The sequence below is a fragment of the Thunnus albacares genome, chromosome 22 (genome assembly GCF_914725855.1).
Source record: "Thunnus albacares chromosome 22, fThuAlb1.1, whole genome shotgun sequence".
Taxonomy (NCBI): domain Eukaryota; kingdom Metazoa; phylum Chordata; class Actinopteri; order Scombriformes; family Scombridae; genus Thunnus; species Thunnus albacares.
In genome coordinates, this window is record NC_058127.1 from 6,975,892 (window position 1) to 6,991,551 (window position 15,660).

At 39.0% G+C, this 15,660-nt stretch overlaps 1 protein-coding gene across 4 annotated transcripts in view; it reads left to right on the forward strand.

The window, feature by feature from the left end:
* The window catches only part of col4a5 (collagen, type IV, alpha 5 (Alport syndrome)), a 56,397-nt gene that overhangs the window by 24,967 nt on the left and 15,770 nt on the right, over positions 1-15,660 (forward strand). For all 4 annotated transcript variants that reach the window (XM_044341336.1, XM_044341338.1, XM_044341337.1 and 1 more), the window contains exons 2-29: positions 2,091-2,147; positions 2,495-2,584; positions 3,193-3,237; positions 3,631-3,675; positions 3,852-3,914; positions 4,182-4,235; positions 4,355-4,381; positions 5,318-5,398; positions 6,034-6,096; positions 6,227-6,262; positions 6,434-6,475; positions 6,586-6,678; positions 7,890-7,943; positions 8,147-8,203; positions 8,360-8,404; positions 8,525-8,578; positions 8,683-8,724; positions 9,600-9,693; positions 9,881-10,168; positions 10,532-10,621; positions 11,464-11,534; positions 12,086-12,277; positions 12,374-12,542; positions 13,088-13,180; positions 13,377-13,481; positions 13,639-13,736; positions 14,203-14,353; positions 14,485-14,598. In XM_044341336.1, the coding sequence (XP_044197271.1) occupies positions 2,091-2,147; positions 2,495-2,584; positions 3,193-3,237; positions 3,631-3,675; positions 3,852-3,914; positions 4,182-4,235; positions 4,355-4,381; positions 5,318-5,398; positions 6,034-6,096; positions 6,227-6,262; positions 6,434-6,475; positions 6,586-6,678; positions 7,890-7,943; positions 8,147-8,203; positions 8,360-8,404; positions 8,525-8,578; positions 8,683-8,724; positions 9,600-9,693; positions 9,881-10,168; positions 10,532-10,621; positions 11,464-11,534; positions 12,086-12,277; positions 12,374-12,542; positions 13,088-13,180; positions 13,377-13,481; positions 13,639-13,736; positions 14,203-14,353; positions 14,485-14,598 (2,413 nt within the window). The remainder of the gene's footprint in view (positions 1-2,090; positions 2,148-2,494; positions 2,585-3,192; positions 3,238-3,630; positions 3,676-3,851; positions 3,915-4,181; positions 4,236-4,354; positions 4,382-5,317; positions 5,399-6,033; positions 6,097-6,226; positions 6,263-6,433; positions 6,476-6,585; positions 6,679-7,889; positions 7,944-8,146; positions 8,204-8,359; positions 8,405-8,524; positions 8,579-8,682; positions 8,725-9,599; positions 9,694-9,880; positions 10,169-10,531; positions 10,622-11,463; positions 11,535-12,085; positions 12,278-12,373; positions 12,543-13,087; positions 13,181-13,376; positions 13,482-13,638; positions 13,737-14,202; positions 14,354-14,484; positions 14,599-15,660) is intronic.

Genomic DNA, 15,660 nt, shown 5'->3' on the forward strand with positions numbered 1-15,660 from the left:
AAGGATCACACCGTTACTGTTTCTTTTAATTAGCTGTTCAGTCTGTAAAATGTCAGAAAATTATTTAAATGTGACGTCTTCATATTGCTTTTGTTTGATCAACAGTGTAAACCTCAAATATATTAAGTTTACAGAGAAAAGCAGCAAATCGTCACATTTTCACTCAATAATTGACTTTAACAATAACAAACAATAAATAAATGAAGTTATTTATATATCCAACTTGTCACTTCCTACAATGAATGTGGCTTTTTTCAAATATCTTTATGCATTTTCTCCAAAATTAGGTGACAGTTGCACCAATTGGATCCACCATATTGGTCTTATAATGATACTGATCTCATTAGGTGGATCGGGTATTGTATTAAATATCAATGTCATTATAAAATTCAGTGTTTCTACTACATGCAGACTCCGTTTTTAATGCTACAGCAATCCACAGAAGGTATATCGCCTTATTTATCACAGTATGGCAGGTATTGGATCAGTACTAGATATTGGATGATCAAAACAAGTGATTGATTTGCAGCTGTCTCTTTGCTTAATAGCTGTTTTAACCTTTGTTCCTATGAGGGAGTCAGTCTGGGAGGTGGTATGTTGTCACCAAACAACCTCCTATCAGTGATCTCTGGAGGGTCACTGGGTTGAGACGTCTGTGTCTCACTGTACTGTATGCTGGAGCTGATCTATAGACGGTTAATCGGCAACAATTTTGATGATCAATCAGTCATTAAAGCAAAAAAAAAGTTCAATATTCACTTGTTTCAGCCTCTCAAATACAAGGATGTGACGCTTTTCTCTGTTTTATATCACAGTAAATTAAATATCTTTGAGTTTTGGACTGTCAGGCTATTTTGTACTATTTTTTAAGTAATTGATTAATCGATTAAACTGAGCATTAGCGATTGTGTGTGTGTGCACTGATAAAACAGGAATACCATTAAAACCATCAGACAAACAGTAGGTTTGCAGACACAGAAGAATGCTGACTGGTCTGTCCTCTCTCGTGCGCTCTCCGCTTCTCTGTCTTTCTCACAACCTGACTGCCTGGCATGCGTGCAATCGATGCCCGTCTGGCATTCACTGTGTCAACAAGCATGGGAAAAGTTAATCAACGGCTTGGCACTCCCCTCCGTCGCTCCATCCCTCCCTTCTCAGCTTTCCCTTTAACCGTCTTATCTGTATTTTTCTCACTTTTTATGCCTCAGCGCATTTCCAGCAAGTTAATTGTACATCTTTCCTGAGGAAAAAAAAAAAAATTGTTTTATATTAGATAAAAGTTTTTTTGTTCAAGGTTAGAGTGTTCTTTGGGTCTCACTGACCTTGCTGCCGTCATCTCATCATCAAACAAACCTGCAGGAGAATCCACTGGCTTGAACTTTTCTGTGGGAAGAAATGCTGCCTGTAGCAGGAGACAATGCTGTAGCTTAATGATGGAGCGCCCTCTAGTGGTGTGAAGGAATGAAGTGAATATGCAGCAACCCAACAGCTGCGTGCAAAAAAAAAAAAAATGCAAACAGAGATAGAAAACATTCTTAGTAGTTTTTTTACCTTCGTTTTTCAGGGAAAAGTGCAAATGGTGTTTTTCAGCTGTAATATGTTTCACATTATACAATTTTACACAATTTTATAAAAACCTGGGAGCTGCAAAATACTAAACTGACCACTGTATCTGCAAAACTTGCGTGCTTACAATATGTTTAAGACCCCTATGGATTATGTTTTTTTTATAGGGTTTAATTCTCAATTTGTGATACATGTATTAAAGGGGACGTATCGTGCACATTTGCAGGTCTATGTTTATATTCTGGGTCATGATTTACAGTTGAAAAAACTCATTTACATACGTTCACCTCAAGTTTTTGAACTCTGACCATGTTTAACATAGACATCCAACATCATAACAGTATAAAAAGAGCAGTAAATCATAAAAAAAAGCATGATATGTCCCCTTAAAAGTGTTTTCTGTCTTTGGTGGTTCTGTCTGTAACTCACAACACGACTTTTCCTGGTACGATAAAGGTAAAATGATTAACACAACACATGCTAATCCCTCTCTCTTCCTCTCTCTCTCTTGTGTTTTTCAACAGGCTTGCCATGGTTGCGTGGGATCCAAGTGTGACTGCAGTGGCGTAAAAGGAGCCAAGGTAGAGCACAACATACACGTGCATAATGTACAACATTCAGTTAGCTGCACAAGACTTTTTTTTTTAGAAACACTTGTGCATGATGATTGTGCACTGACAAAGCAGTTTTACACAACAGAACATACAGACAAAAAGATGTAACAGTTAACAGCGGTGCAGAGGTTATGAGCTGGATTTGTTACAGATAATTGATGTATTTTTATCTTTATGTTAATGGTAAACAAGATACTGTATTTGTTAATGTTTGTGTGCACACGTGAAGGTGTGTTATGTACCATACATGTGTCTAGAAATGCGCCACGTGACCACTGCACTGACTGTTCTGGTATCTGTGTCATTGTGTGCAGGGTGAGAGGGGTTTCCCAGGTCTCACCGGACAGCCAGGCGTCCCAGGATTCCCCGGACCTGAGGGGCCGATCGGACCCAGAGGAGAAAAGGTGGGTTGATGGTTGGTTTGAAGTCCGGCGGTGATTAATTGATCGGATAACTGTCGGAGGAGGAAAGGAGAAAAGGGGAGATGTGAGGCTTCTGTTCTCAGGTCAAAGTTTGTTGGTTTTTACTCGAACAGATGAAGGAAAAAGAGGGAAAGTCGAGAAGAGAAACTTTTAGTCAAGAAAAGAGGACACATTTGGCTCCATTTCCAGTCAGAATTAATCATTTTGGGGGGGATACTGTTGTACTATAGGTGTTCAGGTGGATATTATAGGTCTATTATATTCTTAAATTAGGGAAGGGTATCATATGATACTTTTTTCATATTGTACCAGTGTGATACCAAAGTTTTGGCACCAATACCAAAATAATACTTCATTAACACCTCATCTTAATTTACTTGTACAGAAACAAATTCCTCTACAGAAGCATTTAGTGTTTAAATTGTGTAAGAACTAAAGACAATATGGTACAAAATCAACAAAAGTGTGAATCAAATCTGGTTATCTGATCTTTTGGTACTTAACAGTTTTAGATTCTTGGTGCTACAGACAAAAAGCAGTACAATCTAGTTTTAATGTCTTCTGTGTCTGTGTGTTGTTCTCCCTCTCAGGGAAGTGATGGACCTCAAGGACTAGCTGGCCCAAAAGGAATAAGAGTAAGTATATAACTGTTTTTTGTTTTTTTTTACCTTTCATTTTTTGGTGTCTCCTCTTTACACTTCGCGTTAGAGATATTAAGATTAAAAAAATCCCTCTCTGATCAAATTCACCTTATATTTTTTGGTAATTTTCCTCAATTCAGACTTTTCCATTTGTTTAACAGAACAGTTTAATTTAAGTTTTTGTTGGTTTTCCAGTTGATCAGAAAGTGAATTATCAAAAGGTGTCTTTGGTTGTAATACCCCCTTCTGACCAGCAGATGTCCTTATTTCAAACACAGTCATTATTCATGTCATGAAGACACAGTGAGCTGGGTTTTCTGTGTTTGACATGTTCTGCAGCCTTAATGCTGTAAATAACTTTTTTTTGTAATATCTTTCTTCTAACAGGGACCTTCTGGATTGCCAGGATTTCCAGGAACACCAGGACTTCCGGTAAGTTTCCGATCATCTAAAATGCGACTGAAATATTTTCTACACTAGTGTCTCTCGTGAATGCTCTGTCATGCTGTAGACACCTTGACATTTTGTGAACAGTTTCTATTATATACATACATCCAAAACCAGGTAGCATGTGTGATGTAACGTCCTGTTTACTTCCTGTTTTCCAGGGTCTGCCAGGGCAGGACGGACCTCCAGGCCCAAGAGGAACACCAGGTTGCAACGGCACAAAAGTATGTGATGAAAAGCTTTTCCCTAAGAGAGTTGAAACTGAATCAAGTAAACTGAAAATATTAAATTATTTTCTGACAATATTATAGAAGATGTAATCCAAGAATAGTCAACTTGTGAGTCTTTAAATAAATCAGATATTAGATGGTATTTTCATGCACAACGTTTTTAGCATTGAGGGATTTTGCTGAAAAGCTTGTGCAGTGCCGTGAACTAAACCTTCTACAGACTGTCTGTTAAATGTGTTTCATGCCTTCGCTTCTCTCCAGGGTGAACGGGGTTTCCCAGGATCTGGAGGAATCCCTGGACAATCAGGACGGCCGGTGAGTCCGCATCCCTGAAGAAGAAGTCTGTTCATTATCAGACTTTTAAACACAATAATTAATGTCCTCTCTGGTTTAGATCTGTTCCCTCAAACTTGTCCTTTTTTCTCCTCTTGTAGGGTCCACCTGGTCTTCCAGGACCAAAGGTAAGAGTAACGTCATAACTGATGTATTTCTACATTTCTACTAGCAAAATCAGCAAATGGAAGCAAAAACATAAAAGCTTTCAGATCTTGTAAAGTTCTTTCTTGATTGTATATTTATTCATTTGCTGTGCTGAAGAATAACAGGCACAAACACTTTTCAACCAGTTTTAAACATGAAAGTGCAAAGAATCAAACGCTTTTCAAAGGAAAAGATAAGATTCAGCATCACATGTTTAAAGGGAAAAAAAGATTTAAAAAAGACAAAAAAATATATTAAAATGTATTGTATTTTTAAGAATAAAATGAATATAAATAACATTTTGAATAATGAAAGTAAATAAAATTAGAAAAAAATCAATTTGTGCTTGTTATTCTTCTGTGTTGTAAATAAATTAATATACATTTTGGTAATGTAATCATTCTCTTCGCTGTTCAACAGTAGCAGTAGTGAAAAAAATTCAAAAGATGCATCTTATTCTTTTTGTATCCCATCATACTGTGCTGTAATATAATCATAAATATCCCAGGCTCATGTTTAAATTTTTTTACAAAGTCAAATTTTGCTGATTTACTTCAGTTAGTGTATGCTAAGGCAGTCATTAATGCAAAATAAGCCTAAAAAACCCACTGTTTATAAGTGCATTCTGGTCTTTAGTTATTGAGTTTTTTGTTTTTTAAATCAAATTTAATTTTATTAGAAGTGAATGTGACTTGAAGCATTTTTAAAATTGTCCAGCAGGTGTGTTTTATGTTTTTGCCACAAGGTGGTGCTGTGTCATTTGTTTAGAGATCAGCAAAATTAAAAGATAGATTGTAAAACTAGATGTGATACAGTGTCTGAAAATATTGAAATAACAAACCTCAGATATGTTCAAACATTAAACCGTTTTCCATATAATAATCTTCTCCTCTGGTTGTGTTTTCCGTCCTCTACAGGGAGACCCAGGTGATGTGATCTCCACCAACCGTTTCGGAGAGAAAGGAGCAGTGGGATTGCCCGGATTGCCAGGAGTTCCTGTGAGTCTTCTCGACAGGGGAACAATTGTTGAAAATTGTTTTTCTTTTCTTGTATTAAAATAGTACAAGAATGAGATTTTGGTGTCCAACACGACTGACACTCACTCTTTAAATTTGATCATTTGCATGCTGAAAAAGCATGGATACACACAGTTTCCCCCCAGAATATTATTCTTCCCTCTGAAATGATAAAAAAATAAGTATTGTAATATCTCAAGTCATTGTACAATGAGTCAAAACAAAAAGTCATCTGAGAGGAACCTCCATCATAGTGGTGGTGGATGATCATGAGTTACCATTATCCAATATTTAAAATAACATCCATTATTACCAAAAAATATGTGCTCCAACTCTAATCTACACTGAAAAGCTCCAAATATTTGATCTTTATTATATTCATGATTATCGTCAAACGTTTAGCATTCGCCACCACATGAGGGGTGAATTTCTATAAAGCCCTGCAAGTCTGTGTCAAGTGTTGTTTTCTCTTTATGACCTTTATTGCAACTTGAAAACAAACTTTTTTTAAAATTTCAAGAGTTATTTTCCACAGGAAAGTAACTTGAAAAGGATGGAAACTGAAAAAGTATGTTTTAAAGATTGTTTAACATGTTTTCTGTTTGTAAATGTCACAGGGCACTCAAGGACCCTCCGGGTTTCAAGGTCCGGTCGGCCCTCCAGGACCCAGAGGCTTCGAGGTAAAGGACGGCGGCTGCAAAACATCATATCAATGTCGTTATATTTATATTTCATATATGTTTTAATTCCATTTGAATGACGACCATGAAGTTAAAGTTAACATAATATGTTTCTGGTGTTGTGTTCCAGGGCCCTCCAGGTCCTCCTGGTGCTCCAGGACCTAAAGTGAGTTCAGATACTTTTCAATTGACCTATTTTTATTATTATTTCACTGAAACAACTTAACAAAGACAACATGATCGTGCCTTTGCCCTATATTTATCTACTTTGTCTTTTTTTTATCCTGTTTGCCATGAAGAACTCTGAAACTGAGAGTCTCTCTGCTTTCTCCAACAGGGAAACATGGGATTGAACTTCCAAGGACCCAAAGGAGAGAAGGTGCTTGTCCACAAACAGAAATCACTGAGGAAGAGGGTTCAATTTAAAGCATGGGAAGACTTTTCCGTCCTTTGTTGAAATCCTTAATCTCATTTTGTATGTGAACACAGGGTGAGACAGGTTTGCCAGGACCTCCCGGCCCTCCAGGGCAGGTTGGGGAACAGAAGAGGCCACCTGAGACAGAGATCCAGAGGGGAGACAAGGTAAGACCTGGATCTCACAGTGTCACCAATGCCACATCAGTCACACCAAGCATGTTTGGAGGGGTATGCTTGGATGAGAGAGTGTTTCTATATACAATTTCTATACCAAGGTTCAAGACTTTTGTTCTAATGGAGCGTCAGCACAGTTCGTTACCTAATCTGACAGGAGACAACGACAAAATTGAAATTAAATTGTTTTAAGGCAAATTGACATAAAATAGAAACTATATCCAATAACTAAAGCTACTGAGATACAAGCTGAAGTATTTCCAGGAAAACATTAATTTCTTTGTAGAACGTACTTACTATTGTGTATATGATTTAATATAATAGATATTCATGTCAGGATATTTGTCTACAAATTTAAAAAGGATCAACTGAATTTACAGTGTTTTTACCCCCCAGTTCATCCCTTTCTCCAAACTCCAAACTTCTGTGTGAAGTCTCACCACCAGAGAGAAGCATTGAGCTTTTTCAACTTCTCAGGCTGCAACTTTCACTTCGGCCACTTGATGGCAGAAGATTGTATCTGCAACTGTTAACTCAACGTGTTCACAGAATAGTTTGACACTAAATAAGTCTGTTTATACATATATATATATATATATATATATATATATGTATATTTTACTTTAATTTGTCCACATTTTCCCTTACTGAGTATATGATGATGCATGAAGGCTATAAACTCAAAACTGAACAGTTTGTAGGAATGAGTTACACCACAGATTGCACAGTATTGTGTTTTTTGGAAGTGTCTGTTGATGCATCATTACCCAACCTGGTAACACTTTACTTTAGGTCCCTCTTTTTAGCATTTATAAGCACTATTCAGACATTTAATAGATGGTTTATAACACATCATAATGTATTTTTAAGCAGGTATAAAGACATTTTAAGTGTTTATTGATGCATAATATTTGTCAACAATTACAACTTCTGATTACAACTGTGTTTTACTACCTTGTCATGCATTATATAGTATAATATAATGTGTTATAAACCACATTTTACATTTTTGTATACTGCTTATAGATGCTAAATAGGAGGACTTAAAGTAAAGTGTATTTAACATTTTGTAGGCCACTTATCATGAAAAACGTATTGAACACTACTTTCTAGATATACAGCCAACACTGGAAGTGTTTTTCAAGCAGTCATATTGCTTGGCTGGAATTTTGAATTTTCTGTTTTGTGTGTTTTCTCTAAAGGGTGACCCAGGTATTCCCGGCCCCGCAGGTGATCCAGGCTATCCAGGACCTCCCGTAAGCATCTTTTGCCATCTGTAAACATCATAATGTAAATAACAGGATGCCAAAGGTCGTCAAGCCAAACAATTAGATTCTGATACTTCAGAATTTGAAGTTTTGATTTGTAAGCTGTTACACTCTCCTCACCAGAAAACTCCAGAAAGGAAAACTGCGACATCACAGTCAGGTTGTTTACGTGTGTTTTGTTGTGGTTGTAGGGTCCCTCCGGTGGCCAGAAAGGAGAGAAAGGAGAACCAGGAGAGGCCGGCAAACGGGTGAGTTTTGTGAAGTTTATATTTCTTAGTCCCTAACATAAATCTTAACTTTCACATCTACATGCAACTCTTATCCCAAGCTAGTCATCCCTAGACTTTTTATGTTCTGTATCACCTTCTCTGTCATTTCAACTCACCATTTTCGTCTCTTTACAGGGCAAACCAGGCAAAGACGGAGACCCCGGTTCTCCAGGCTTCCCTGTAAGTCCTGCAAACAAAGACTTCATATTTCACTGAGAAAATTATATCAATCCATTTTTGATATCTCCGCATTTTTTTCCACGTGTCAGTCTTTCTTCTTTTTTCCGTCATTTCTATTAGGGAATCAAAGGAGAGTCAGGCCTGCCAGGTCCTCCAGGCAGGGATGGAGACAGAGTAGGTTTTTGCAAACTTTTTGAAAATTTTAAATCATCAAATGATTCATAAAGGGATGTCTTGGATTGTTTTAATAAAACCTCACCTGTGTCTTTCTTTTTAAGGGACAAAAAGGTGATCGCGGGTACCCAGGACCACCAGGACTGGTGTGTATTCTACTTTTTTGTCTTCTTTTGACAAAATAATCTTAACCCAAGGCTCACTTATTAGATGCTTTCTGGTGCGTTCAACCTCATAAGCAGAAGGAGTTTGCTTGGTAGTCATGGAGATAATTTGCCATGACAACTCGTTTTGTAAATTTGTATTCACGTCATAGAAATCGTGCGAAGGGCACTCTGCAAGCACCAAGAGCGCTTGAGGAAGGCACAGCTGATTTGGCAGCTCCGCTAGTGTGAATGTGTGTATTTATGATGAAAACATCTTAACAATAAAAATGTTAAGTAAAAATAAAGAAAAAGGAGAAAAGAAATGAAAAGAAAAGTAAATGCTCCCTAGTGAAAGTGACTTCTCATTGCACCTCATTCTTCTAACTACTGGATGGTGACATAAGCTTATTTTGTGTCTTAAGAGAAAAAAGCTCCAAAACGTAATTACACTAAATAAATTAACTTTCTGGTGCTTTTCTCTTGAGATTGTTTTTGCCTTGATTTGATTTATATCATGTTACCTTGAGGTATTATTTTGTTTCTTTAAAAAATCTAGTATTTGGATCCTTGGAGCAATCTTCTCCCCTGGTGTGAATGTGTACAACCATGAAGCAAAAACTACTTGATGATTACAAGTTTAAAAAGGGAAAAAGAAAAATGCTCTTTATGTTAGATGAAGAGTGATGACTCAGTGCATTACATTCTTCTGACCACTAGGTGATGCATCTTTATCTGTCTCGCTTTTTTTTTTTTAGTTAATAAAGTTACTTTATTTAGTTATATTTGTAAATAGTAGGTACTTAGAACCTTAGGACCAGTTTAGCAAGCACAGACCTTTTCTTCTGAATTTATTTTATTTCTGTTTGTCCCACCAGGTGATTGGTGGGCAGACTGGAGCTCGGGTAGGTCCTAAAGGTGAGCCCGGGTTCCCCGGAGCACCAGGACTCAAAGGAGACCGAGGACCAGCAGGTCAGCACAGAAACATACTCACACAAACATAAAACATTCAGACGCATTCAGGTTGTTTTATTAGCTTGCTGGCTTTAGTTTAACCTCTGTCAGCGTAGACAAAGAACCATTTTTTCCCAAAACATTGTTGCTAACGTCAAATTTGAATTAAGTTCACTAATGAAGTTTGATCTTTTGTTTTATTCAGGTTTGACAGGACCTCCAGGACCGCCAGGACTTCCAGCAATTGGTGCTGGTGGTGGGCCTGGATCTCCAGGCTACCCGGGAGAGAGAGGTCAGAAGGGAGAACAAGGCGCTCCAGGGCTTTCCCTGCCAGGTCCCCCAGGACGTCCAGGGAGTCCTGGACTCCAGGGTCCAGTTGGGCCCCCTGGACCTCCAGGCTATTCCTCTGGAGGACAAAACTGCATCGGTGGAGAGCCTGGGCGTCCCGGCTTGCAGGGAGAGAGAGGTTACCCAGGAGAAACGGGCCAGAAAGGTGAGAGAATACGAAGACGCTGCAGTTCATTCACAAATCTCTTAACTATTGTTTGTGCAAATGATGGTTAAATGTACAGTAGATAATGAATTATTGCACTCAAAAATATACAGTAGAACAGTTAGGCTATTAAAAAAATTAGGATTGTGATGGTAAAAATTTTAAAAATGTCTCACATCATCAGAAATTACAAAAAATTTATAGTCGTGAACATTTTTTGTAAGATTGTGTGAGATCTAATTGCTAAAATGTCATATAAAAAAACAAAAAGCAAGAAGAAGTAGATTATAATTAAGGTGGTCCACTGTGCATATGCAGTTCTACAGTGGAAACACTGACATCAGTGATCTGCTGCCATTTCAGGTGAGAAAGGTGACACCTGTGTGAACTGCTATGGTGGCACCAGTGGCGTCCCTGGACCCCCAGGACCTGCAGGAAAGCCTGGATTCCCAGGTAACGACACTGCATTTTATGTTATCCCTAACATGTATTCCTTTTGAGTGTGACTCTCCTTCCTTTTTGCCTTGTAGTACATACAACTGTTGGGATTAACCCAGTGACTTTTCATCTGCAAAGCTCTATCTCATTCATTATTCACTATATGGTACACACTCTACAGTGAGCAGTAAATCAAATTTTCAGACACTAACAAGTCATCATTTTCTTTCTTTTTTGTATTTAATGTGACACACTGCATTGTGGGATTGTTAGCAGAGAATAGTGTACATGCAAAGAACACTACTTTATTTGTTCCATTGTAGGTATCTTTGGTAGCACTATATCGTGAGTAAATTTTACTCTCAAAATTCGGACACTCAAATAATATAGCAGAGATTAAATATAGTGCCCTGCATAACAAATAGTGAGTGATTTTTGGACACAGGTCATGTTGTCAGTCTGATGTGCTGCTAAGAAAAAATAGAATAAAATTTGAACAATTAGTGAAGTTCATATGCTGGAAATTAAGTTAGATTTTGTGAAGTTGGCTTCTGAAAATGTTTTGTTAGAAAATTAGTTGTAAAACCTTTACTTAAAGAAAGTTAAAAGCTATTTTGTCATTGTCAAGTGACTTAAGTAACTTGGACTTAAATAAAGAAGTTCAGTATTTTCTTTAATGATTTGTTGTACATGAATGTAGGTCTTTCTTTGTCATGTTAAGAGACTCAAAAACAGAATCATACATGGTAGTCAAGCTCCTACTTCACAGACTGATTGGTATCAACAAGTAAATCTTTAATATACATTATTTACTGATATCACTCTCTATGTAAACCCTTTCCTGTTTCCTCCATCAGGATCTCCTGGCAGCCCAGGTGCTAAAGGAGACAGAGGATTCCCAGGAACACCTGGTTCACCTGGTTCCGCTGTGAGTACTTTTTACTTTTTAATTCCTTTTCAGCGCATAATGTCCTTAAACATGATAGAAAATTGTAATCGGGGATTTTAGTGCTCTCTTAATGCCTTTAATGTAAATATTATTTGTTTGATTGTAGGAAAAAAACAAGATTAAATTTTAACAATTAGCCATATTGTTTATATGCTGGAAATTAAGTTAGATTTTGTGAAATTGGCCTCTGAAAAAGCTCAGAAAATGGCTTCTGAAAATGTTTTCACCTTACGTTGTTGGAATAGATTGGAGTGACGTCTGATAGTTTCATTTGAATGCAGGTCCTTCGGTTGATGTCTTGCAAATCATTTTGTATCTTGGTGGATTCATAAATGAACCTTGAATGTGTTCTCTTAGCTTGAAATAAAGATCATAACACCTTCATTATTTTCTTAAATTAGTTGCTGCTGTCAAGAATTTTTTCCATCCCTGGTCATAAGTCAGAGTTTTTGATCGCATACGTATTGCAAATGGCCTCCGCTAAAATCAAAACTTTTCTTTTCATCTGCCTTTCCGCTCCTCCTGTGCAGGGTTCCCCTGGTCCTCAAGGTTCTCCAGGATTCCCTGGAGAGAAGGGAGACCCAGGTGATGCCATCACTGTCAGCGGTCTGAGGGGAGAGAAGGGTGACACTGGCTTCCCTGGACCACCTGGTCTGCCAGGTCTGGATGGTCGACCCGGTCGCGATGGACAGCCTGGAGGTCCTGGACCAAAAGGAGCTCCTGTAGGTGGCTTTCGCTCAGTCTGTCCATCATGTGGACGGATCCATCCCTCCATGATCCGTTTCATAACTAACGTGTGTTTTGACTGTGTGTGACAGGGCTCTTTGCTGGTGAAAGGAGAGCGAGGGCTCCCCGGTGTGCCAGGTTCTCCAGGACTTCCAGGAGACAGGGGTCCTCCAGGTTCCCCTGGTTTTGGACCTCAGGGACCTCCAGGAGAGAAGGGTATCCAGGGCGTTTCAGGAAGACCCGGAGGGCCTGGAGCACCCGGTAAGACAATTTTAGTGGATAATCCAAATAAATCCAAATCACTTGTTTCCTGCCTCCATCTGTACTGGAGTTCAGGGACAGTGCCTCACTTTAAACCGCTAAAGTATAATATATTTTTATTATATCAATGTATGAAATAAAAATGTGTAATGTCAGAGGCGTCACTCGTGGTGATAAACCACAGAAAATTTATCAGCAACTGTCCAGCTCGACTCGGCTTTGTGTAGCTTTACAGTAAGTTTTAACTAATTGCTTAACTGTCCAGCTGCAACTTTGCTGTTCTGGTTCACTCTCAGTGCTCTCATGGCGTCATTTTCAGCCGCAGAAGGCAGCTGTTTTCAGAATAAAAGCTCTAAAAATCCACTGTACACTACCTGCTCGGCACCAAACAACAAACAGACCCATTTAGCTACTAGCTGGTGAACAGATTTTTTATCTAGTGGTCTTTATGGCTCTCTTCAATCTTCCATCAAGAGATGGTCTACTCCTTTAAACTCGCTTCCTGATTCTCTGACCTTTCATCTGTGCTTTCTCTTACCATGCAGGTGCTAAAGGTGAGCCAGGTCTGACAGTGGCGGAGAAAGGCCTGCCAGGACCCAGAGGACAGGATGGCGAGCCAGGATCTCCCGGCTCTCCAGGTAGACAATCATGATTTTACAGTAAAGAACACCTCTCCATGTCGCAATACAGCGTATTGTTGCCAAAAGCATCAAGTGATTAAAAAAAAAACAGTTGGTTTAATAAAAATAACATACAACCTCCACTTAAGGTAACACATAAATCAGGTAACACACGTATCTGTTGTCTGATTTTTTTGTTATTTTCTGTTGTCAGGTAGCCCAGGTCAGCCCGGCCAGCCTGGTTTCCCCGGATCACCAGGAGCGAAGGGTGAACCCGGACTACCAGGGATTGGACTCCCAGGACCACCAGGAGTTAAAGGTAAAGACCCAGACCCAGTTGACATCCTTTTCTCGATAAATCTTTCTCCTCATGCTTTTTCTCCTCACTAATTTTCTCACCTAACTTATGTCCCTTTTTTCTACCACCTCCTCCTTGTGCCTCCTCATTTCCATTCCCCTCACCTTCACTCCTACAGGATTCCCAGGTATCCCCGGCCAGCCAGGAAGCCCAGGAGGACCAGGCAGACCAGGAGTAGACGGCCTCCCCGGCCAGCCCGGATTCCCTGGGGCCAAGGTACAACCAGATACTTCTGGGAGTAAAATCCTTCTTATGTACAGAGAACGAGAGGTCTCAAGATAGCAAACTTAAGTTAATTTACGGTAGCTGACTCAAATGTCTTTTATAATAACACAGTAAGTTATTTTACATTGACTAGCTGTTTAAAACACATTCTGAACAATTACAGATATCTTGGCTAAAATAAGATTAAGTAAATACATCTTAGATTATGTTTTTCTGGTCTTGAAATGCATGTAATTTGGTTGAAGAAGACTTATATCTCCAAAACTATATCTCATCACCTTGGGTTTTTCCAGATAAATACATCAATTAAACAAGTTGCTGAGCAAAAAAGAGAAAATTGTGAGAAAATACAAATTAGCTACACCAGAATCCTTCCTGTTAATTAAAAAAAACTGAATCGCTGCCTGCCTGACTGACCTGAAATTGATGTTTGGCGCACTGTGTCTTATTGTGACAGGGTGAACCTGGCTTTGGACTTCCTGGTCCTCCAGGGTCACCAGGAGTGCCTGGAGGTAAAGGAATACCCGGACTCAAGGGAGATGCTGGTCTCCCTGGTAGCCCTGGAGCACCAGGGCGATCTGGATTTGATGGTGGTCCAGGACCTAAAGGTATTTTATTTTTCTGTTACTGTGAGTTACTGTGTATGTGTAACTCACACACACCTTCATCTCCTGTTTACCCAAAACACACCATACCCATCTGACAGTACACTGAGTTGACTATCACTTCCTCTCTCCAGGTGACGCTGGTATACCTGGTGCCCCTGGAGCTCCTGGCCCAGCCGGATCCCCCACCATTGGCTTAGTTGGGCCCCCAGGCCCCCCTGGACCCCCAGGCGTGATGGGTGCACCAGGTAAGACACATAAGGACGGCTTTGGCCAATTTTCCTGGACAGATCTACAGTCTTTAAGAATCAGTGTAGGAAACAATTTTCTTTTGCAACTTTCGCATGAGACATAATAGATGCAGAATGAAACCAATATTTTTCATCAGGTTGTGTCGGTTGCATCTGAAAGAAATAGTTTTACCAATCACAACCAGATTTTTTACATGAGAAATAAATGTCAGCTCTTGGCTGATTCAAAGTTGCTAGTAGAAGAAAAAACATTGACTTGCTATCAAAATTGTTTGCATTTTTCAGTTACTGTAGATGGTTCTTAGTTCCCATCAGTGTATTATTGAGAAATAGGTGTAGAAATCAGTAGCCCTGTGTGTACTTTTGAGTAAAGAATTTGACAAGCACTTGTTTGCAATAGAACAATAGGAATAATTATTTGTGACACAATTTGTATTTTGTTTTGTACATGTGTTTATGATTTTAGAATATTTGTTAATTTGTTTGGTTTTTTAAAGTCACCTGAGACATTGTGCATGACCACCTACTTGTCCACTTTTTGAGCTTGTAAAAGTGTCTGGATGTCATTTTGGTACTGGGGTTTAAACTATATACTGAACACTTTCCAAATGAGCACCTCAAAGCACGTAACTGAATGTTGAGGGTTTTGTTTGGTTGATTGAAAAGCGTGAGCAAAGTCACCCTGTTTCTTGATATATATCCTTTTGGGTGTGGGGTGCACCATGGTTACCACACTACTGGATGGAAACCGGACCTTGATCTATGAACGTTTTCCTCATGGATGTGTCTTGTGTCTACTTTCATTCTGAGATGCCACCAGAAATGCCACATTACTCACACCCTATCTTGGTTGCATCACAATCTTCTGCACTCTACACGTTGTTTCTCTGTTTGCACAGTTTCTGTAGCGCACAGCAACACACGTCAGGCTTCCATTTTAACATCACAAAAGTGTCTTTCTTTGCAAGCACACCAATCGTAAACTAACCTCACAGTTTACAACCTCAGTTTTAGCAGCCTGTTCTCTCACCATGGCACTCTAACCTCAAGCACATTTAG